Source organism: Ornithorhynchus anatinus, chromosome 2 (assembly GCF_004115215.2).
Source record: "Ornithorhynchus anatinus isolate Pmale09 chromosome 2, mOrnAna1.pri.v4, whole genome shotgun sequence".
Taxonomy (NCBI): Eukaryota; Metazoa; Chordata; class Mammalia; order Monotremata; family Ornithorhynchidae; genus Ornithorhynchus; species Ornithorhynchus anatinus.
In genome coordinates, this window is record NC_041729.1 from 3,972,375 (window position 1) to 3,994,299 (window position 21,925).

At 57.4% G+C, this 21,925-nt stretch overlaps 1 protein-coding gene across 1 annotated transcript in view; it reads left to right on the forward strand.

The window, feature by feature from the left end:
• The window catches only part of FBXW8 (F-box and WD repeat domain containing 8), a 125,485-nt gene that overhangs the window by 7,705 nt on the left and 95,855 nt on the right, over positions 1–21,925 (forward strand). Inside the window, exons 3-5 of the mRNA XM_029057600.1 lie at positions 2,712–2,816; positions 17,321–17,485; positions 19,726–19,814. Of these exons, the coding sequence (XP_028913433.1) occupies positions 2,712–2,816; positions 17,321–17,485; positions 19,726–19,814 (359 nt within the window). The remainder of the gene's footprint in view (positions 1–2,711; positions 2,817–17,320; positions 17,486–19,725; positions 19,815–21,925) is intronic.

The window sequence follows — 21,925 nt, forward strand, 5'->3', positions numbered from 1 at the left end:
TACTATGTGCCGAGCACCGTTCTGAGCGCTGGGGGAGAAACAGGGGAATCAGGTCGTCCCACGTGAGGCTCACAGTTAATCCCCATTTTCCAGATGAGGTCACTGAGGCCCAGAGAAGTGAAGTGACTCGCCCACAGTCACACGGCTGACAAGTGGCAGAGCCGGGAGTCGAACCCATGACCTCTGACTCCGAAGCCCGGGCTCTTTCCACCGAGCCAGTGCTTTGGGTTTCAGGGCGGTGAACTCGTTGTGGGCGGGGAATGTGTCCGTTCGTTGTCGTAGGGTCCTCTCCCAAGCGCTCTGGACAGTGTTCTGCACAGAGTAAGCACTCAATAAGTACAGTTGATTGAATGAATGAATGACAGCGGGTAGAATACAGGCCTTGGAGTCAGGAGGCCCTGGGTTCTAATCCTCGCTCCGCCATTTGTCTGCTGTGACACCTCGGGCAAGTAGCGTGGCTCAGTGGAAAGAGCCCGGGCTTGGGAGTCGGAGGTCATGGGTTCGAATCCCGGCTCTGCCGCTTGGCAGCTGGGTGACTGTGGGCGAGTCACTTCACTTCTCTGGGCCTCAGTTACGTCGTCTGTAAAAATGGGGATGAAGACTGGGAGCCTCACGGGGGACAACCTGATGACCCTGTGTCTCCCCCAGCGCTTCGAACAGTGCTCTGCACATAGTAAGCGCTTAACAACTACCAACATTCTCTGGGAAAAGGAGATGGAGACCGCGAGTCCTGTGTGGGACACGGACCGTGTCCGACCCCATTATATCGTGCCTGCCCGATGCGTAGAACGGGGCTTGGCACGTGGTAGGTGCTTAACAGCGTGGCTTAGCGGAAAGAGGCCGAGCTTGGGAGTCAGAGGCCGTGGGTTCTAATCCCGGCTCCGCCACCTGTCTGCTGTGTGACCTCGGGCAAGTCACTTCACTTCTCTGGGCCTCAATGACCTCATCTGTACAATGGGGATTAAGACTGTGAGCCCCCTGTGGGACAACCTGATTACCCTATATTTCCCCCAGCACTTAGAACAGTGCTTGACACATAGTAAGCGCTTAACAAATACCTCAGTTATTATTTTTATTATGTGCAGAGCACTGTACTAAGCATTTATTCATTCAATTCAATCGTATTTTTTGAGCGTTTACTATGTGCAGAGCGCTGCACTAAGCGCTTGAGCATCCATTCAGTAGTATTTATTGAGCGCTTACTATGTGCAGAGCACTGTCCTAAGCGCTTGGAATGGACAAATCGGCAACAGATGGAGACGGTCCCTGCCCACCGACGGGCTCACGGTCTAATCGGACGGACGGACAAAAACGGTAGCAATAAATAGAATCGAGGGGATGAGCAACTCGTCAAAACAATAGCGATAAATAGAATCAAGGGGATGGACATCTCATTAACAAAATAAATAGGGTCATGAAAATATATACAATTGAACGGTCGAGCAGAGTGCTGAGGGGAGGGGAAGGGAGAGGGGGAGGAGCGGAGGGAAAGGGGGGAAAAGAGGGTTTAGCTGAGGGGAGGTGAAGGCGGGGTAGAGGGGGAGCAGAGGGAAAAGGGGAGGCTCAGTGTGGGAAGGCCTCTTGGAGGAGGTGAGCTCTAATTAGGGTTTTGAAGAGGGGAAGAGAATTAGTTTGAGCACTCTACTAAGCACCTGGGAGAGTTCAAATCAACAGAATTAGCGCACAGGTTCCCCGCCCATAACGAACTCACGTAGTTATGAAAGAGGCCCGGGCTCAGCTTAGCAAGAATGCACCCGTTGTCAATTCATCGCGTTCAGTCGGTGGTATCTATTGAGCCCTCCCTGCGGGCAGAACACCGTACTGAGCACTTGGGAGAGTCCGATACAAGAGAATTCGGAGGCACGTTCCCTGCCCGGAACGAACTCACAGGAGAGTCCTGGGCTTCAGTCGGGTACAATCAGTGGCATTTATTGAGCAGTTCCTGGGTCAGAGCACTGTACGGACCTCCTGTCGGAGGAAACGGCTCCCGGCCCCGCATACCTCCGGTCAGGAGTGTTTCTTCTTTTTTGTCGCCTGTCGTGTCAAACGAAAACTCCTCACTTTTGGCTTCAGAGTTCTCCATCACCACGTCTCCTCCTGCCTCCCCTCCCTTCTCTCCCCCCTCCTTCTCCATCGCGGCGCGTACGCTCCGCTCCTCTGCCGCCGCCCACCTCCTCGCCGTCCCCCGTCCTCGCCCGTCCCGCCGTCGACCCCCGGCCCCCGTCCTCCCGCGGTCCCGGGACGCCCTCCCTCCTCGCCTCCGCCCGACTCGCTCTCTTCCCCTCTTCGAAGCCCTACCGAGGGCTCCCCTCCTCCGGGAGGCCTTCCCGGACCGAGCCCTCCCTTTCCCTCTGCCCCTCCTCCCCTCCCCATCGCCCCGACCGCTCCCTTTGCTCTACCCCCCCAACACTCGTGTGTGTGTGTGTGTGTATATATATATATATATATCTATCTATAATTCTATTTGTATTATTGATGCATATCTATAATTCTATTTATAATGATGTTCTTGATGCCTGTCTACTTGTTTTGATGCCTCTCCCCCCCCCCCCCCCCCTTCTAGACTGTGAGCCCCTTGTGGGCAGAGATCGTCTCTCTTTGTTGCCAGACTGCACTTCCCAAGTACAGCGGTCTGCACACAGTAAGCGCTCAATAAATACGATCGAATGAACGAATGGTTTTTCTGACGCTTTTCTCTTTCCCCTCCCCAGAACGAAATCAACGAGGTGCCCTTCTTCGACGTCCAGCTGCCGTACGAACTGGCCTTAAAGATATTCCGCTACCTGGGCAGGGCCGACCTGGGGAGGTGCGCCCAGGTAAGCTTCGCCTCCGCCTCTCCCGATCCGGTGCCGCCCAAGGGGACCGCAGATGGGGCGGAGGAGCCCCGGACGTCAGACTTTTTGGTTTTTATTTTAATTCCTCTCTCCCCGGAGGTTCAAGGTGGCTTATTCTAACTCCGTGTGTCGGCGTCACTCTCTAAAGCGGAGCGGATTGGGCCTGACCCCTCCTGACTGTGAGGTCGTCGGGGGGCAGGGAACCGGTCTGCCGACTCTTGTTGTGCCGGACTGTCCCAAGCGTTCGGTACAGTGCTCGGCTCTTAGGAAGCGCTCAATAAATACCATCGATTGATCGATTAAGGACGTTGCCTCGGGAAAAACGAAAAGGAGCGTGGCCTATTGGAAGGAGCTCGGGAGTCAGGAGGACCTGGGTTCTAATCCCAGCTCCACCACTTGTCTGCCGTGGGACCTTGGGCAAGACCTTGGGAAGCAGCGTGGCTCAGTGGAAAGAGCCTGGGCTTGGGAGTCAGAGGTCATGAGTTCGACTCCTGGCTCTGCCCCTTGTCAGCTGTGTGACTGTGGGCAAGTCACTTCGCTTCTCTGTGCCTCAGTGACTTCATCTGTCAAATGGGGATTAACTGTGAGCCTCACGTGGGGCAACTTGATGACCCTGTATCTCCCCCAGCGCTTAGAACAGTGCTCTGCACATAGTAAGCGCTTAACAAATACCAACATTATCATTACTTCTCTGGGCCTCAGTGCCCTTATCTGTAAAATGGGGATGAAGACTGTGAGCCCCATCAGTTAAATCAATCAACTCTACTTATTAAGCTCTTACTGTGTGCAGCACTCTGTACTAAACACTTGGGAGAGAACACTCTAAAATAGAACAGACACGTTCCCTGCCCGCGGTGAGCTTACAGTCTAGAGAGGGAAGCTGGCAGGAATATTAATAAATAAATGACAGGTATGGACACGAGCGGTGTGGGGTTTAGGAGGGGGGATGAATAAAGGGAGCGAGTCAGGGTGACGCAGAAGGGAGAGGGGATGAGGAAAAGCGGGGCTTAGTCCGGGAAGGCCTCTTGGAGGAGGCGGGCCTTCGGGAAGGCTTTGAAGAGGGGGAGAGGCTTCGTCTGGTGGATTTGAGGAGGGAGGGCGTTCCGCGGCAGAGGCGGGACGTGGGCCAGGGGGTCGGCGGCGCGACAGGCGAGATGGCGGCACAGCGAGAAGGTTGGCGTGTGCGCGGGCCGGGTTGGGAAAAGAAAGACCCGAGGCGATCGAGGAGATGCAGGGCTTTAAAGCCGATGGTGAGGTGTTTCCGTTGGATGCGGAGGTGGATGGGCAACCGCCGGAATGGAGAAAAGCAGACTGAACATTTCTGTCGAAAAGCGATTTGGGCAGCAGAGTGAAGTAGGGACTGGAGTGGGGGGAGACGGGAGGCCGGGAGGTCGGCGAGGAGGCTGATACAGTCGTCAAGGCGGGAGAGAATAAAGGCTTGGATTAATGGGTGACGTGGACGGCGTCGCACATGATTAGCCTGTATTCCCCCCAGCGTTTAAGCGGCGTGGTCTGGTGGCTAGAGCCCGGCCCTGGGCGTCGGAAAGTCACGGGTCCTGATCCCAGCTCCGCCACTTTCCCGCTGAGTGACCTTGGGCAAGTCGCTTCACTTCTCTGGGCCTCAGTTCTCTCATCTGGAAAATGGAGATTGAAACTGGGAGCCCCACGTGGGACAGGGACCGTGTCCCACCCAATTTGCTTGTTTGCACGCCGGCGCTTAGTACAGTCCCTGGCGCAGAGTAAGCGCTCAACAGATAACGCAGTTAGTAATATTACAGTGCCCAGCACATAGTACGCGCCTCACAAGTGCTGTTAAAAAAACCTATAGACCCCTTTTTTTTAGCTCGACAGGGTCGCGTCTCAGGGAAGGTTCGGTAGGTTGGTCGGGGTCTCCCGTCGCGTACGGGACTGTTGGGCCAACCTCTCATCTCCCTGAGTCCATCGCTTTCTGGTCAGATGGATTCCCCTTTCTCTTCAGCTCAGCTTTTGGGGCTTCGGTCGGGCGATCTGTTTTCATTTCATCTTCTCTTTCTGTATCGGTTAGAAAAGTTCACCGAGGCAGAAGGCCCAAGGTGGAGAGGCGGTTCGGCCAGCCCGAGTCAGAGCGGAGCGTCTGGAGGGCCGTTGTCTGGTTGCCCTCCGGGCTGTGAGTTTCAGGCCTGGCCCAGGGGAGGGAGCCCCGGTCCGGGAGTCCGAGGCCCCGGGTTCGGATCCCGACTCCGCCATTTGTCCGCGGTGGGGCAGGCCACTTCGCTTCTCCGGGCCTCAGTTCCCTCATCTCTAAAATAGAGGAGCAGCGTGGCTCAGTGGAAAGAGCCCGGGCTTGGGAGTCAGAGGTCGTGGGTTCGAATCCCGGCCCTGCCACTTGGCAGCCGTGTGACCGTGGGCGAGTCACTTCACTTCTCTGGGCCTCAGTTCCCTCATCTGTCAAATGGGGAGGAAGACCGCGAGCCCCACGTGGGACAACCTGATGACCCTGTATCTCCCCCAGCGCTTGGAACAGTGCTCTGCACGTAGTAAGCGCTTAACAAATACCGACATCATTAAAATGGCGACGAAGACGGCGAGCCCCATGTGGGACGGGGACCCCGTCCAACCCCATCACCTCGTGGTCCCCATTTTGTAGACGAGGGACCTGAGGCCCAGAGAAGTGACTTGCCCGAGGTCCCACGGCAGACGGTCGGCGGAGCCGGGATTAGAACCCAGATCCTTCGGACGCCCGGGCTCCGGCTGCTAGGTTCCGCACGGGTGAACGGCGAAGGCCTGTGGAGCGTAGGTGGATGCGTTCGCGGAAGAAGCCAAGTGAGCAAGACAAAAAAATCAATCCTTTTCATCTTGTCTCCGAGAGGAATTTGGTTCTGGAGGGAGACGGAGCCCTTCCTCTGAGCGGAACGCCCTGCCGCTTTAAGAAGCGCCGGCCGCCTCTCCCCCGTCGAGGGGGATGTCACGGGGGGGGGGGGGATTTCGGAAAAACTGGGCCCGCGAAACGGCCGTAGTGCCCTTGGAGAAGACCTGTTTGCCGAGCTCTTTTTGCCAAACGGGTAAGCGCCGGGCGGGAGGTTTAATTAGGCCAGCGGGCCGCTCTGGAGGGCGTCGCTCTGACTTCCCTTTCCTCCTCTTTTCCCCGAGCTTTCCCTGGCCTCCTCCCCCAACTCCGACTCTCTGGCCAGAAGCCGGTTAGAGAAGCAGCTCAGTGGAAGGAGCCCGGGCTCGGGAGTCACGGGTCATGGGTTCGAATCCCCGTTCAGTCACCTGGGGGACTTGGGGCCGGTCGCGTCACTTCTCTGGGCCTCAGTGACCTCAGCTGTAAAATGGGGGGGAGCCCCACGTGGGACAACCCGATCCCCTCGCATCCTCCCCAGCGCTTAGAACAGTGCTTTGCACAAAGTAAGCGCTTAACAAATGCCGTCGTTATTATTATTCTGGGGGAAAAAAAAAGCCTTCAAAACGGCTCACGCGTTGACCGAAGAAGCCGTGAGCGAGGCAGCCTTTCTTCTGAAAGGCAGGCTTCTTCTGGTGGCTAGAACCCGGGCCTGGGGTCAGAGGACCTGGGTTCTAGCGTGGCTCAGTGGAAAAAGCCCGGGCCTGGGAGTCAGAGGTCATGGGTTCGAATCCCGGCTCTGCCGCTTGTCAGCCGTGTGACCGTGGGCGAGTCACTTCACTACTCTGGGCCTCAGTTCCCTCATCTGTAAAATGGAGATTAAGCGTGAGCCTCACGTGGGACGACCCGATGACCCCGTATCTCCCCCGGCGCTTAGAACAGTGCTCGGCACATTGTAAGCGCTTAACAAATACCAACATTATTATTATTCTGCTGGGCGACCCGGGGCCAGGCACCTGGCCTCTCTGGGCCTCGGCTACCTCATCTTAAAATAGGGACGGAGGCCGTGAGCCCCATGTGGGACCGGGATCGGGTCCGACGCGATTAGCCTGTGTCCATCCCAGCGCTCAGTACAGTGGCTGGCACGTAGTAAGCGCTTAAGAGATACCGTCTAAAAAGAGAGCAGAGCTCTGGCTACTCTATAGGTACGTCGTCTTAAAATGGGAATTAAGACCTGGAGCCCCACGTGGGCCTGGGCCTGTGTCCAACCTAATTATCTCGTCTCTGTCCCAGTGCTTAGTACAGCGTCTGGCACCTGGTAAGCATTTGCTTAGAAGAGTGCTTGGCACATAGTAAGACGCTTAATTCGTACCGTCATGAATTACGCGGTGCCATCAAAAATAAAAAAGAGCGGGGCTCTGGCTGCTAGCTAGATCGTGAGTCCTATTTCATTCATTCAGCCGTATGTATTGAGCGCTCACCGTGCGCAGAGCACTGGACTAAGCGTTCGGGAAAGTACAATACGGCGACGGAGAGAGACGGTCCCCGCCCACAACGAGCTCACGGTCTCGGGGCGGGGAGACAGACATCGATATAAAAAAGTAAAATTATGGATATACGCGTCAGCGGGGCGGGGAAGGGGGAAGAGCGAAGGGAGCGAGCGAGGGTGACGCGGGAGGGAGTGGGAGATGAGGAAAAATGGGATTTAGTCTGGGATTTAGTATTTGGGACGGGGACTGTGTCCGACCTGATGAGCTTGGATCTGTTTATCCCGGTATTTAGTACAGTGCTTGGCACATAGTAAGCGCTTAACAGATGCCATTAAAAAAGAGCCGGGTTTTCTGGGATGAGGAGCAGGGCGGAGGAGTTTCCTCCTTGCAACCGCGGGAGCCCGGCCGGATCTTCCACTCTGTGCCGAAGCGGTATGGCCTAGCGGCTAGAGCCCGGGCCTGGGAGTCAGAAGGTCGTGGGTTCTAGTCCCGGCTCCGCCGCCTCCTGTCTGCTGTGTGACCTGGGGCGAGTCACTTCGCTTCTCTGGGCCTCAGTTCCCTCATCTGTAAAATGGGGATAAGAGCGTGAGTCTAATGTGGGACCGGGACTGTGTCCAACCTGATGATGTTGAATCTGTCTCAACGCTTAGAATGGTGCTTGGCACATAGTAAGCGCTAAACGAATGCCACCATTATTATTATAATAATAATATTATAATGATTATATTATTATTATAATGTTGGCATTTGTTAAGCGCTTACTACTACTAATAATGTTGGTATTTGTTAAGCACTTACTATGTGCAGATCACTGTTCTAAGCGCTGGGGGAGATACAGGGTCATCGGGTCGTCCCACGTGGGGCTCACGGTCTTCATCCCCTTTTTCCAGATGGGGTCACTGAGGCCCAGAGAAGTGAAGTGACTCGCCCACAGTCACACGGCTGCCAAGTGGCGGAGTTGGGATTCGAACCCATGACCTCTGACTCCCAAGCCCGGGCTCTTTCCACCCAGCCGCGCTGCTTCTCTAATGATGGCATTTGCTAAGTGCTTAGTATGTGCAAAACGTTCCTCTAAGTGCTGGGAGGATACAGGATGATCAGGTCGTCCCCCGTGAGGCTCACGGTCTTAATGCCCGTTTTACAGTGAGGTGACTGAGGCCCAGAGAAATTCAGTGACTTGCCCAAAGTCACGCAGCTGACGAGCAGAGGCGGGATTCGAATCCATGACCTCTGACTCCCCAGCCCGGGCTCCTTCCGCTGAGCCGCGCCGCTTCTCTGTTATCCGAACCCGCCCGCGTCGGCTCGGACCGGCCTGGGAGCCTGCGGACGGGTGGGGTGGTCCGACCAAGGCACGGGACCGGGATTTGTCCTCGGACCCCCTGGGTTCACCCAGGACACGCTGGCCCTCGCGGCTGCCGGTGAGCGGAGGCCCGTCTCCTCCAGGAAGCCTTCCCCGCCCGCGCCCTCCTCCCACTCCCTCCTACGCCGCTCCGACTCGCTCCTTCGTCCATCCTCCCTCCCATCCCCGCAGCGCATCCGGAAGTACCTGTCACTTATTTATTTGCGTATTTATTTCTGTTCACGTCTGTCCTGCCCCGTCGGGGGCAGGAACGTGTCTGTCTGTCGCTCCGTTGACCCCTCCCAGGCGCCCAGGACGGCGCCTTGCGCACAGCGAGCGCTCAAAAAATACGACTGACCGACGGAAGGGCCGGCCGAGGCCGCCGCCGCCGCCCGGGCGGCGGCGAGGAGGGTCCCGCCCCCGCCGCGGGTCCCGGGGAACGGAGTGGACGCGGGCGGGTCCGGGGTCGCCGGGAGGCCCCCCTCCCGGGAAGCGAGGGCGGGGAGAAGTCACGACGGGCCGAAGCAGGAGGCGACGCTAATTAGACGAGGAGGGAGGTGAAAAAGCAGCTCTGATCCTTCAGCCACCCAGGGGTCGGGACTCGAAGTCCCACGGGGCGCAGGCGGCGAGTTCGGGCCGAGGGGACGGAGGGGCGGCGGCCAGGTGGGACCCGCTGACCGTCCTAGCGGAGCTGGAAGCCCGGGCCGACCGGTCCGCTTCGATCGGGCTTTGCGGTATAAGCCGCTTAGGTTTCCTTTTTTTTTAATGGTATTTGCTAAGCGCTTACTACGCGCCAGGCACCGTAGTAAGAGCCGGGGTAGATGGGAGGTGATCAACAGGTGGGACCCCGTCCCCCGTCCCCCATGGGGCTCACAGTTTTCACCCCTAAGCCCCGTGGCCTAGTGGATAGAGCACGGGCTGGGGGCGGTGGTCGGAAGGACCTGGGTTCTGATCCTGGCTCCGTTACCCGCTGGGTAACCTCGGGCGAGTCGCTTCTCCGGGCCTCGGTCTGGATGAATGGGGATTAATAATGATAACCGTGGTACCGGTTAAGCCCTTACCATACGCCAGGCACTCTACTGAGCGACGACAGGGTGGATGCAAGCAGTCCCAGTGACAATCTCCGTTTCGTAGATGGGGCCCAGAGAAGTGAAGTGACGTGCCCGAGGCCCCACGCCACCCAGCGCTTAGAACAGTGCTGGGCACATAGTAAGCGCTTAACAAATGCCATCATTATTATTATTATTAGCTCTCTTCCCCCCCTTCCAAGCCCTACTGACGGCTCACCTCCTCCAGGAGGCCTTCCCGGCCGAGCCCCGTTTTTCCTCCGCTCCTCCCCAACGCCCCGACTCCCTCCCTCCGTTCTACCCCCGTCCCCGCCCCGCGGCACTTGCGTATATTTGTGCACATTTATGATTGTATTTACTAATGATGTGTATATATCTATGAATTCTATTTATACTGATGCTGCTGCTGGCCGTCTACTTGTTTCGTTCTGTTGTCTGTCTCCCCCTTCTAATAATAACAGTGATGTTGGCATTTGTTAAGCGCTGACTACGTGCCGAGCACCGTTCTAAGCGCCGGGGTAGACGCAGGGGAATGAGGTTGTCCCACGTGGGGCTCCCGGTCTTAATCCCCATTTTACAGATGAGGTCACCGAGGCCCAGAGAAGTGAAGCGACTCGCCCGAAGTCACCCGGCTGACGAGTGGCCGAGCCGGGATTCGAACCCATGACCTCTGACTCCCAAGCCCGGGCTCTTTCCACTGAGCCACGCTGCTTCTAGACCGTGAGCCCGTTGTCGGGCGGGGATTGTCTCTTTCAGCTGCCGAATTGTACTTGCCAAGCGCTTAGTACAGGCCTCTGCCCACCGTAAGCGCTCAAGAAATACGATGAACGAGTGATCTGACCAGCGGCGGAGCCGGGATTAGAACCCGGGTCCCTCCGACCCCAGACCCGTTAAGAGCGGGACCCCCAAGCGGGCCAGGGACCGGGTCCAACCCACTTAAGCCGTATCCCCCCCAGCGGCCAGCACGGCGCTCAGCGCACAGCGAGCTCCCGCCGGACACCACGATGATTATGATCGTCTGTCGCCGGCCAGCCGGCCCGGAGCTGGGAGCGGGAGGGAGAATCCCCGCCGAAACAAAGCTCCGTCCTCTTCCAGAGCGTCGTCTGAACCCCCTAATTTGCGCGGCGCGAACGAAGCTGGTGCGGAGCCAGCGGCCGGGCCTGGCCGCAGCCCCCTCACCGCGGGGAGACGTTCGAGCCACCGTCGTTAGCCGCTCTTTGCAGCTGCGGCCCCTTCGGTGGAGCCCGTCCCGGGGAGGAAACCTAGGAAACGGCCAAATCCGCCGCTTCAGAACGGGAAGACCGCGGCTGAACCCCGCGGAAAAGTCGGCCCCAGCGGCCCGGAACGGCGCCGTCGCCTCACGGGGCCCGGCTTGGCGGAAGGGGGATCGTCATCGTGATGATAATAGTAATAATAATAATCGCGGTGTCTGTTAAGCGCTTCCTGGCTGCCGGGCTTGGGCGGATGCGAGCACGGTCCCTGTCTTCCATTCGGTCGTATTTATTGAGCGCTTACCGTGTGCAGAGCACTGTACGAAGCGCCCGGAACGGACAGTTGGGCCACAGAAAGAGACGGTCCCCGCCCGACGACGGGCTCACGGTCTAGAAGGGGGAGACGGGCAACGAAACAAAGCAAGTAGACAGGCATCCGTAGCCTCGAAATAGATAAATAGAATTGTAGACACATCATCAATAAAAGAAACCGAAACGTAAATATGTACAAATAGACACCAGTGCTGTGGGGCGGGGAAAGGGGAAGAGCAGAGAGAGGGAGTCGGGGTGACGGGGAGGAGGAGGAGGAGGTAGACGGTGGGAAGTCATTCATTCATTCAGTCGTATTTATTGAGCGCTTACTGTGTGCAGAACACTGTACTGAGCGCTTGGAATGGACAGTTCGGCAACAGAGACAATCCCTGCCCCACGACGGGCTCCCGGTCTATAAAAGTCCCCGTCGCCACCGACAGTGTTCAATCCGGACGCTTCTCTCCGTGTTCTGCCTGGAGAGTGGGATTCCCCCCAGCCGCACATTGCCCGTCACCGTTTGAATAATGGTAATAATCGTCGTCATGGTATTTGTTGAGCACTTACTATGTGCCAAGCGCTGTTCTAAGCACTGGGGTAGATACAGGGTAGTCAGGTCCCACACGGGGCTCACGCTTTTTAATCCCCACTTTCCAGATGAGGTCACTGAGGCTCAGAGAAGTGAAGCGAGTTGCCCAGGGCCACCCGGCAGACAAGTGGCGGAGGCGGGATTAGAACCCACGACCTCTGACTCTCAAGCCCGGGCTCTTTCCACTGAGCCACATTGCTTCCGCTTCTGTAGTTTGAAGCAGCGGGGCTCAGTGGAAAGAGCCCGGACCTGGGAGTCGGAGGACCTGGGTTCTCATCCCGGTTCTGCCCCTTGTCTGCTGGGTGACCTTACCTAAGTCACTTCACTGAATAATAATAATAATAATAATTACGTGGTATTTGTTAAGCGCTTACTATGTGCCAGACACCGTGCTAAGCGGTGGGGTGGATACAAGTAAATGGGGTTGGACACAGTCCCTGTCCCGCGTGGGGCTCGCGGTCTCCATCTCCCTTTTCCGGATGAGGTCACCGAGGCCCAGAGAAGTGAAGCGACTTGCCCGAGGTCACCCAGCGGCCGTGTGGCGGGGCCGGGATTAGAACCCAGGACCTTCTGACTCCTAGGCTCGTGCCCTGTCCACCTGCCTGCCTTGCGTTCCCGTATTGGCAGCCCGTCTGTCAGCGATCGAACGTCAACAATCGGAACATTCCCAGAATTTGCAAGAGAAGGGATTCTGGGATCGGAACTCGTCTCTCCGGACCCCGAAGCGTAGAAGGAAGGACAGTACTTTCCTCTCTAATAATAATTATAGCAACAATAATAATTGTGATATTAGTTAAGGGCTTACTATGTGCCAAGCACTCTTCTAAGCGCTGGGGTAGATACGTGCTCATCAGGTTGGACACAGACTATGTAATAATAATTGTATTTATTAAATGCTTACTATAATAATAATAATGTTGGTATTTGTTAAGCGCTTACTATGTGCTGAGCACCGTTCTAAGCGCTGGGGGAGATACAGGGGAGTCAGGTTGTCCCCCCGTGGGGCTCACAGTCTTCATCCCCATTTTACAGATGAGGAAACTGAGGCACAGAGAAGTGAAGTGGCTTGCCCAAAGTCACACGGCTGACAAGTGGCGGAGCCGGGATTAGAGCCCGTGACCTCTGACTCCTAAGCCCGGACTCTTTCCGCTGAGCCTTGCTGCTCCTCTGTCAAGCACTGTTCCGAACGCCGGGGTAGTAATAGTAACACTAATAATAATTCATTTATTCAGTCATATTTATTGAGCACTTACTATGTGCAGAGCACCGTACCAAGCGCTTGGAATGGACAATCCGGCAAAAGATAGAGACCATCCCTGCCCAACGACGGGCTCACAATAATGATGTTGGTATCTGTTAAGCGCTTCCTATGTGCAGAGCACCGTTCTAAGCGCCGGGGTAGACACAGGGGAATCGGGTCGTCCCACGTGGGGCTCACGGTCCCCATTTTCCAGATGAGGTCACTGAGGCACCGAGAAGTGACTCGCCCACAGTCACCCAGCTGACAAGTGGCAGAGTCGAGATTCGAACCCATGACCTCTGACCCCAAAGCTCTTTCCACTGAGCTACGCTGCTCGTGTGCCGATCACTGTTCTAAGCGCTGGGAGAGATGCAAGGGGATCAGGTCGTCCCACGTGGGGCTCACAGTTTTAATCCCCATTTTCCAGATGAGGGAACTGAGGCCCAGAGAAGCGAAGTGACTTGCCCCAAGTCACCCAGCTGACATGCGACGGAGCCGGGATTGGAACCCATGACCTCTCACCCCCACGCCCGGGCTCTTTCCGCAAGATAATCAGGTCGGACACCGCCTGTTTAAACGGCGGTGTTTGTGAAGCGCTTATTAATATCGCTATTATGAGTAGTTTTTATTGAGCGCTGATTGTGTGCAGAGCACTGTGCTAAGCACTTGGGAGAGGACAGTCTAGCATCTGATACATTCCCTGCCCACAGCGAGCTTCACAGACTAGAGGGGGAGACGGAAAATAACGCAAATAACTAAGTCAGTTACGGAGAGTTACCCGCTCACCCCGTGCCAAGCTAATCAGGTCGGACGCAGAGCGTGTCGCACGGGGGGCTCCCAGCCCTCGTCCCCATTTTCCAGATGAGGTCACCGAGGCCCGGAGAAGTGAAGCGACTTCGCCCGGCGTCGCCCAGCGGACACGTGGCGGAGCCGGGATCAGAACCCGCCTCCTCCGACGCCCGGGCCCGGGCTCTCGCCGCTGGGCCGCACCGCTCCCTCTTTCTCCTCCCGTCCGCTCCCGCTCTCCCTCCCGCCTCCCACCGGAGGAATCCATTCATTCAGTCGGATTCGTTGAGCGCTTACCGTGTGCGGAGCGCTGGGCTAAGCGCTCGGAAGGGACGATTCGGCCACAGATAGAGACCGTCCCCGCCCGGCGACGGGCTCGCGGTCTAACGAAGGACCGACCCTCGCTGGACAGATTCGTCGTCCTGAAGGCCCCCCTAAGGGAAGGCCTCTACGCTGCGGGTCGCCTTGCTTCGTGAATAAAAGCCGTTAATAAATCCTCTAATGAAATTATTTTTATCAGTTAATAATTAATAAAAAGGGAGCGGCGACCTTCGGCTCAAGAGCGAGCCTCCTCTCCTCCGTCCCCCGTCGCCGCCGGGCCCCGCCGGCGGAATTCACCCCCCTGCCTTGAATTCCCTCCCGCGGGGAGGGAAATAGTGAATAACAGTAATGCTGATGATAATGACAAAATGGTATCCGCTCAGCGCTTACTACGTGCCCAGCACCGTACTGAGCGCAGCGGTGGATCCGAGCCAGTCGCGTTGGCCACGGTCCCCGGCCCACGTGGGGCTCACGGTCTTATTCCCCGTTTTACAGAGGCCCAGAGAAGCGAAGCGACTTACCCGACGCCACGCGGCAGCCCGGGGGCGGAGCCCGGGATTCGAACCCATGACCTTCCGACTCCCAGGCCCGGGCTCTAGCCACTTGGCCGCCGTGGGATTGGTTAAGCGCTCACTACGTGCCAGGCACGTAGCGCACTGTGGGCGGGGGATGTGTCCGTTAGAGCGGAGATGGAGCGGGGCCGGGCGGCTAGAGCCCGGGCCCGGGAGTCAGAAGGTCATGGGTTCCAGTCCCGGTCCGTCGCTTGCCTGCCGCGTGACCTCGGGCATGTCACTGCACTCCTGTGGGCCTCGGTGGTCTCGTCTGTAAGATGGGCATCTGTGAAGTGGAGATTGAGACTGTGAGCCCCACGGGGCACGGGGACCGCGTCCGGCCCGATGTGCTTGTCTCCGCCCCCAGTGCTTGGCACCTGGTCGGCGCTTAAATACCACAATTATTATCATTATTATAATTGTCGTGTACTCTGCCAAGCGCCGTGCGCAGGGGGAGCGCTCAATAAATACAGATGACTGAAGAAGTCTTCTCGGAAGCGCTTGAAAATCACCCGGTCCCGGGTCGCACGGATAATTAGATAATCGTTCCAGGTAGGAGGGAACCCAGAGATTGAACCCCCATTCTGCAGATGAGGGGACTGAGGCACAGGGAATAATAATTGAGCGGTTTTTTAAGCGCGTACTAGGATGGTGATGGTATTAGAGAAGCAGCGTGGCTCGGGGGAAAGAGGCCGGGCTTGGGAGTCAGAGGTCACGGGTTCGAATCCCGCCTCCGCCACTTGTCAGCTGGGTGACTGTGGGCGAGGCGCTTCACTTCTCTGGGCCTCAGTGACCTCATCTGGAAAATGGGGATGAAGACCGGGAGCCCCACGTGGGACGACCTGATGACCCTGTATCTCCCCCAGCACTCAGAACGGTGCTCTGCGCATAGTAAGCGCTTAACAAATACCAACATTATTATTTGTTAAGCGCTTACTATGTGACCAAGCGCTGTTCTGAGCGCTGGGATAGATTCAAGGCGATCGGGTCGTCCCACGTGGGGCTCCCGGTCTTCATCCCCATTTTCCAGATGAGGTGCCCGAGGCCCGGAGAAGTGAAGCGACTCGCCCGAGGTCCCGCAGCAGACAGGCGGCGGAGCCGGGTTTGAGAACCCAGGACCGTTGCTTCCCGGGCCCGGCCCCTTTCCCTCTTGCTCCGGGTTGAAAGAATCACCAGCCACTGGAAGCGACGCTTCGACGTAGAGAGGGTCAGAAGGTCGTGGGTTCTAATCCCGGCCCCGCCACCTGTCGGCCGGGTGACCGTGGGCAAGTCAGGTCACTTCCCTGGGCCTCAGTGACCTCACCTGGAAAATGGGGGTCGGGACGTGGAGCCCCGCGGGGGACGGGGACCGCGTCCGTCCCAGTTTGGTTGAACTCACCCCGGCGCCCAGCACGGCGATCTGCACGCAGTAAGCGCCCCGTAAATACGATGGAATGAACGAATGCCGTGGTGAGTCTCGACGAGGCCGCTTTCTCCACGGATGCCGGGCTTCGGTTAGGGCGGTCCCTGCGGAACCCGTCGGCAGCTTGAATGGATTTTTTTGAAAAGAGAAGCGGTTGACGTTTCGAGGGCTTTTATGGAAATGATTCCCATTTTAGAAAAGCACAGAGCCACCGAGTGGTACCGGCTGCCCCTGAAGGAGAGGTAGGAGACGCCACTCACGGCCGGCTGAGCGTCAGAGTCGTCGGGGGGAGTCGTCGAGCGCTCGCACTCTGTGCGGAGCGCTGTACTAGGCGCTTGGGAGAGTAATGATAATAACGTTGGTATCTGTTAAGCGCTTACTATGTGCGGAGCACCGTTCCGAGCGCCGGGGTAGACGCGGGGGAATCGGGTCGTCCCACGTGGGGCTCCCGGTCTTCATCCCCGTTTTACAGATGAGGTCACTGAGGCCCGGAGAAGCGAAGTGACTCGCCCACAGTCACCCGGCTGACGAGTGGCAGAGCCGGCTATTCGAACTCATGACCCCCGACTCCAAAGCCCGGGCTCTTTCCGCTGAGCCGCGCTGCTTCTCTACCAACCAGCACGTTCCCTCCCCTGAACCGGAAGCAGCGGTAGAGGAAGGAGCCCGGGCCTGGAAATCAGAGGACCTGGGTTCTAATCCCCGCCCCGCTGTGCGACCGCGGGCCGTTTACTTAACGTCCCCGCGCCTCGGTTCCCACGTGTGTAAAATGGGCGTGGAAGGTTGAAGCCCCCGCGTAGGACACGGACCGTGTCCGCCCCGGTTATTGCGCACGTACCCAGCGCTTAGTACATAGGACGCGCTTAACAGATACCCTAAAAAACCCCCCCACAACCTCACCAACAGCTACAAAAAACCCCAAGCGTACAGTCCGCAGCAGACCCGGATTGTGCTCTCGGCCGCCGACTCCGCGAGGAGCTCGCTCTTGAATTTCGTTTCGCCGCCTGCCGGGAGGAGAGGCTAATTCTCTCTGTCGGGTTTCGAGATCCTGTCCGAGGAAGCGCGAGGCAACTTGGGAAACTGAGATCATCGCCCGCGTTGGCCGCCTTCGCGTTCTACATTTGGGTCCTTCCAACCGCGCTCGTCGATAAGTCGGGCTGCGGTTCGGCGCGGACGTTTCCCAAGACGCGGCGTCGTTTGGCCTCGTCCTTTTCTCCTTTCCATCTCCGGCGCCGAGCGCTGCGCTAATGAGGCGGGATGCGGCGCCGTCCATCCGGGTGCGGAATCGAGGCGTTGATTGACTTCGGCAGCGGGGCTTCCAGAGGTGCGTAATTTGACGTTTCCCCCGCTTGGGCTTCCTCAGGTGAGCAGGACGTGGAAGGTTCTCTCGGAAGACGAGGTGCTGTGGTACAGATTGTGCCAGCAGGAAGGGTACCTTCCGGAGACGGGGATCTCCGATCGTTCCCGCTGGAAACTTGCCTTCCGAGACTCCCAGGCCAGGGAACGCGCGCTCAGAAGCAACTGGAAGGTAAACGGCGCTCCGTCCGTTCATCCGTTCGGTCGGTCTTACTTGTCGAGTGCTCACCGTGGGCAAAACGAGCGCTTGGGAAGCGGTGTGGCGTAGTGGCTGGAGTCGGAGGGTCCTGGGTTCCAATCGCGGCTCCGCCGCCCGCCTGCCGCGTGACCGTGGGCAAGTCATCTCACTTCTCCGGGCCTCGGCGACCTCATCTGGAAAATGGGGGCGGAGACGGCGAGCCCCACGTGGGACGGGGACCGGGTCCGATCTGATTTCATTCATTCGTTCGATAGCATCTACTGAGCGCTTACTACGTGCGGAGCACCGGACTGAGCGCCCGGAACGGGCAGTTCGGCAACAGATGGAGACCGTCCCTGCCCAGTGACGGGCTCACGGGGTCCGACCGATTTGCTTGTGTCCACCACGTGCCTGGCGCGTAGTTAAACGCTTAACGGATGCCGCGATTATCATCATTATTACTATTACAACGATATAAAGACGGTTACCTGGGGCGGGACGTGGGCGAGCCATCCGCGACCTCCAGGGTGTGCGTTGAGGGAGAGGTGGGATGTGCTTCCCTGCCCACCGAGGAGGGTCCGTTTTTTGTTTTTAAAAAAAGGTATCCGTTAAGCATTTACTGTGTGCCCGGCACCGTTCTCAGCACTGGGGTAGAGACGGTAATCGTGATGGGGTTTAATAATGACGGTGGTGTTTGTTAAGCGCTTACTACGTACAAAGCACTGTTCTGCGCGCTGGGGGGATACAGGGTGATCACGTTGTCCCACGTGTGGGGCTCACGGTTTTAATCCCCATTTTCCAGATGAGGTCACTGAGGCTCAGAGAAGTGAAGTGACTCGCCCACAGTCACACAGCTGACAAGCGGCGGAGCCGGGATTCGAACCCGTGACCCCCAAACCCGAGCCCGGCCTCTTTCCACTGAGCCACGCTGCTTCTCTCATTAAGCGCTTACTCCGTCCTAAGCGCCGGGTGGATCCAAGCTAACTAGGTCGGACACCGTTCCCGTCCCGCGTGGGGCTCGCAGTTTTCATCCCCGTTTTCCGGATGTGGCTTGTCAGCTGGGTGACCTTGGGCAAGTCACTTCACTTCTCTGGGCCTCAGTTCCCTCATCTGGAAAATGGGGATTAAAAAACTGTGAGCCCCACGTGGGGCGACCCGATCGCCCTGTATCTCCCCCAGCGCTTAGAACGGGGCTCTGCACGTAGTAGGCGCTTAACCAACGCCAACGTTATTATTATTATTATTATTATTAATCCTAATCATAATAACGAGGGTATTTGTTAAGCAAGCGTGGCTCCGGGGAAAGAGCCCGGGCTTCGGAGTCAGAGGGCATGGGTTCTAATCCCGGCCCCGCCACCACTATGGGCAAGTCGCTTCGCTTCTCGGTGCCTCGGTGACCTCATCTGGAAAATGGGGATTGAGACTGTGAGCCTCACGTGGGACAATCCGATCGCCTCGTATCGACTCCGGCGCTTAGAACAGCGCTCGGCACGTGGGAAGCGCTTAACAAATACCAACATTACTAAAAAACCAACATTATTAGTCATTCAGTCGTATCATACTAAGCGCTTGGGAGAGGACATTGGAAAGGACACATTCCCCGCCCACCACGAGCCGACAGTCTAGACGGGGAGACGGACATTAATATATACATAAATAAATGACAGATATGGACGTAAGTTGCGTGGGGCTGGGAGAGGGGATGAAGGAAGGGAGGGAGTCGAGTGCTTAGTACAGTGCCGTGCACACAGTAAGCGCTCAATAAATACGACTGAGTGAATGACGTAGGAAGGGAGCGGGAGAAGAGGAAAAGCGGCGTTTATTCGAGAGTATTTATCGAGCGCTTACCGCGTGCAGGGCACCGTACTGAGCGCTTCGAATATACAACTCGGCAACAGGTAGAGACGATCCCTGCCCGACGACGGGCTTACGGTCTAAACGATTTAGTCAGGGAAGGCCTCTTGGAGGAGACGGGCCTTCAGTAAGGCTTTAAAAGCGGGGGAGGGTCAATGTCAGTGTCGGATATGAGGAGGGAGGGGGTTCCGGGGCAGAGGCGGGACGAGGGCGGCGAGGTAGACGAGGAGGCCCCTCCGTTCCTCGGCCACGGACTCTTCGTAGAGAGCGCCGTTCAAGGCGCCGTCGAAAACGGGGCCGGGAGGGAGAGGAGAAGAGGCCGAGGGCGGCGGGCTCAGCGACCGCGTGTTCCCCCCCCGACCCCGTCTCGTTCCCCTCAGAATCGCAGCGGTGCCGTCAGCCAGCTGCAGTACGAGATGGGAGGAGTCCTCGGCGACGTCCATTCCTGCGAAGGAGTCGTCATAGCCGGGTAAGGCGCGCCGCCCTGCCGTCCCCGTCCCCGCCCGGCCTCTTTCGGGCCGCCTTCCTCACGTCCCGAACGGCGTTCGAGGAGCGGCGTTGTCAGCTGTGTGACTTCGGGCAAGTCACTTAACCTCTCTGGGCCTCAGTGACCTCGTCGGTATATAGCTTCATTACCTTATTTATTTTGTTAACGAGATGTGCATCGCCTCGATTCTATTATTTGCTATTGTTTTAACGGGACGTCCTTCCCCTCGATTCTGTCTGTTGCCATTGTTCTCGTCTGTCCGTCTCCCCCGATTAGATTGTAAGCCCGTCACAGGGCGGGGACTGTCTGTCTGTTACCCGTCTGTACTTTCCAAGCGCCTAGTACAGTGCTCTGCACATAGTAAGCGCTCAATAAATACTATAGAATGAATGAATCTGGAAAACGAGCGTTAATTAATTAATGTTGGTATTTGTTAAGCGCTTACTATGTGCAGAGCAGCGTTCTAAGCGCTGGGGGAGATACAGGGTCATCGGGTCGTCCCGCGGGAGGCTCCCGGTCTTCATCCCCACTTTCCAGATGAGGGAACTGAGGCCCAGAGAAGTGAAGTGACTCGCCCACAGTCAGCTGACAAGCGGCAGAGCCGGGATTCGAACCCATGACCCCGGGCTCCCAAGCCCGGGCTCTTTCCGCTGAGCCACGCTGCTTCTCATTAAGACTGCGAGCCCCTCGTGGGACAACCTGATCACCTTGTATCCTTCCCTGGGCTTAGAACAGTGCTTGGCACATAGGAAGCGCTTAAGGAATGCCATCATTATTAGTATTCTTCAGTTGTATTTATTGAGAGCTTACTGTGTGCAGAGCACTGTACTAAGCGCTTGGGAAGGGTTTGTCAGTCATCCGTTCCATCGGAGTTACTAGCGCTCCCTGTGCGCAGAGCACTGCACTGAGCGCTTGGGAGAAGCAGCGTGGCGCAGTGGGCCTGGGAGTCAGAAGGTCACGGGCTCTGATCCCGGCTCCGCCACTTATTGGCTGTGTGACCTTGAGCGGGACACGTCGCTTCTCTGGGCCTCATCTGGAAAATGGGGATCGAGGCTGTGAGCCCCCCGTGGGACAGGGACTGCGTCCAAGTCCGATTTGCTGGGATCCGCCGTCGCGCTTAGAACAGTGCCTGGCACGTAGTAAGTGCTTAACAGGTACCGTTATGTTTTATTATTATTAATAATAATTCATAATGACGGTAGACAGACCCGGGAAGGGTCCAGGTGCTCCCCCTCCTCCACCGCGCCTCCCCGGCCACCGGAGTCGGGTCCGCGTCGACCCTCCCGGCCCGATGGATCGGCGAGGACGCGGCTCCGCGGATCGATGGAGCGGAGGTCGATGGGGGCGGCCGGGGCAGGCTCCGACCGTCTCTCCTTTCCCGGAGAGCCCCCCCGTCTGCCGCCCGACCCGGCGCGTAATTCAGTCCGGTCCGCGCGGAGCACGAAAATTTTATCCGGCGGTTACGAGGCTTGTTTTCTGGGTCAGCTCTTGAATACCTTTTCATTTGAGACAGCGGTGCTTGTGGTCACCCACCTCCCAATCGATGTCGTCTTCACCGAGCTCTTCTACGGCTCCGTCGCTCCGAGGGACGGTCTTAAAGAGGCAGGGCCCTTCCCCATCCCTTTCTCTCATTCATTCATTCGGTTGCTTTTAATAATAATAATAATAATAATATTGGTATTTGTTAAGCGCTTACTATCTGCCAGAGCACTGTTCTAAGCGCTGGGGTAGACACAGGGGAATCGGGTCGTCCCACGTGGGGCTCACGGTCTTCCTCCGCATTTGACGGATGAGGGAACTGAGGCACGGAGAAGTGAAGCGACTCGCCCACGGTCACCCAGCTGACGAGTGGCAGAGCCGGGATTCGAACCCATGACCTCTGACTTCAAAGCCCGGGCTCTTTCCGCTGAGCCACGCTGCTTCTCTATTGAGCGCGGGTGCGGAGCGCTGTCCTAAGCACTTGGGAGAGTACAAGCTTTCCCCCCGTCCCCCACCCCGACCCTTCTTTTCCCTCCTTGCCGCGGAGTCCGCGTGAAGAGCGAGCGGACAAAAACAAAAAATGACCCCGATTTAATAATAATGTCAGTACTTAA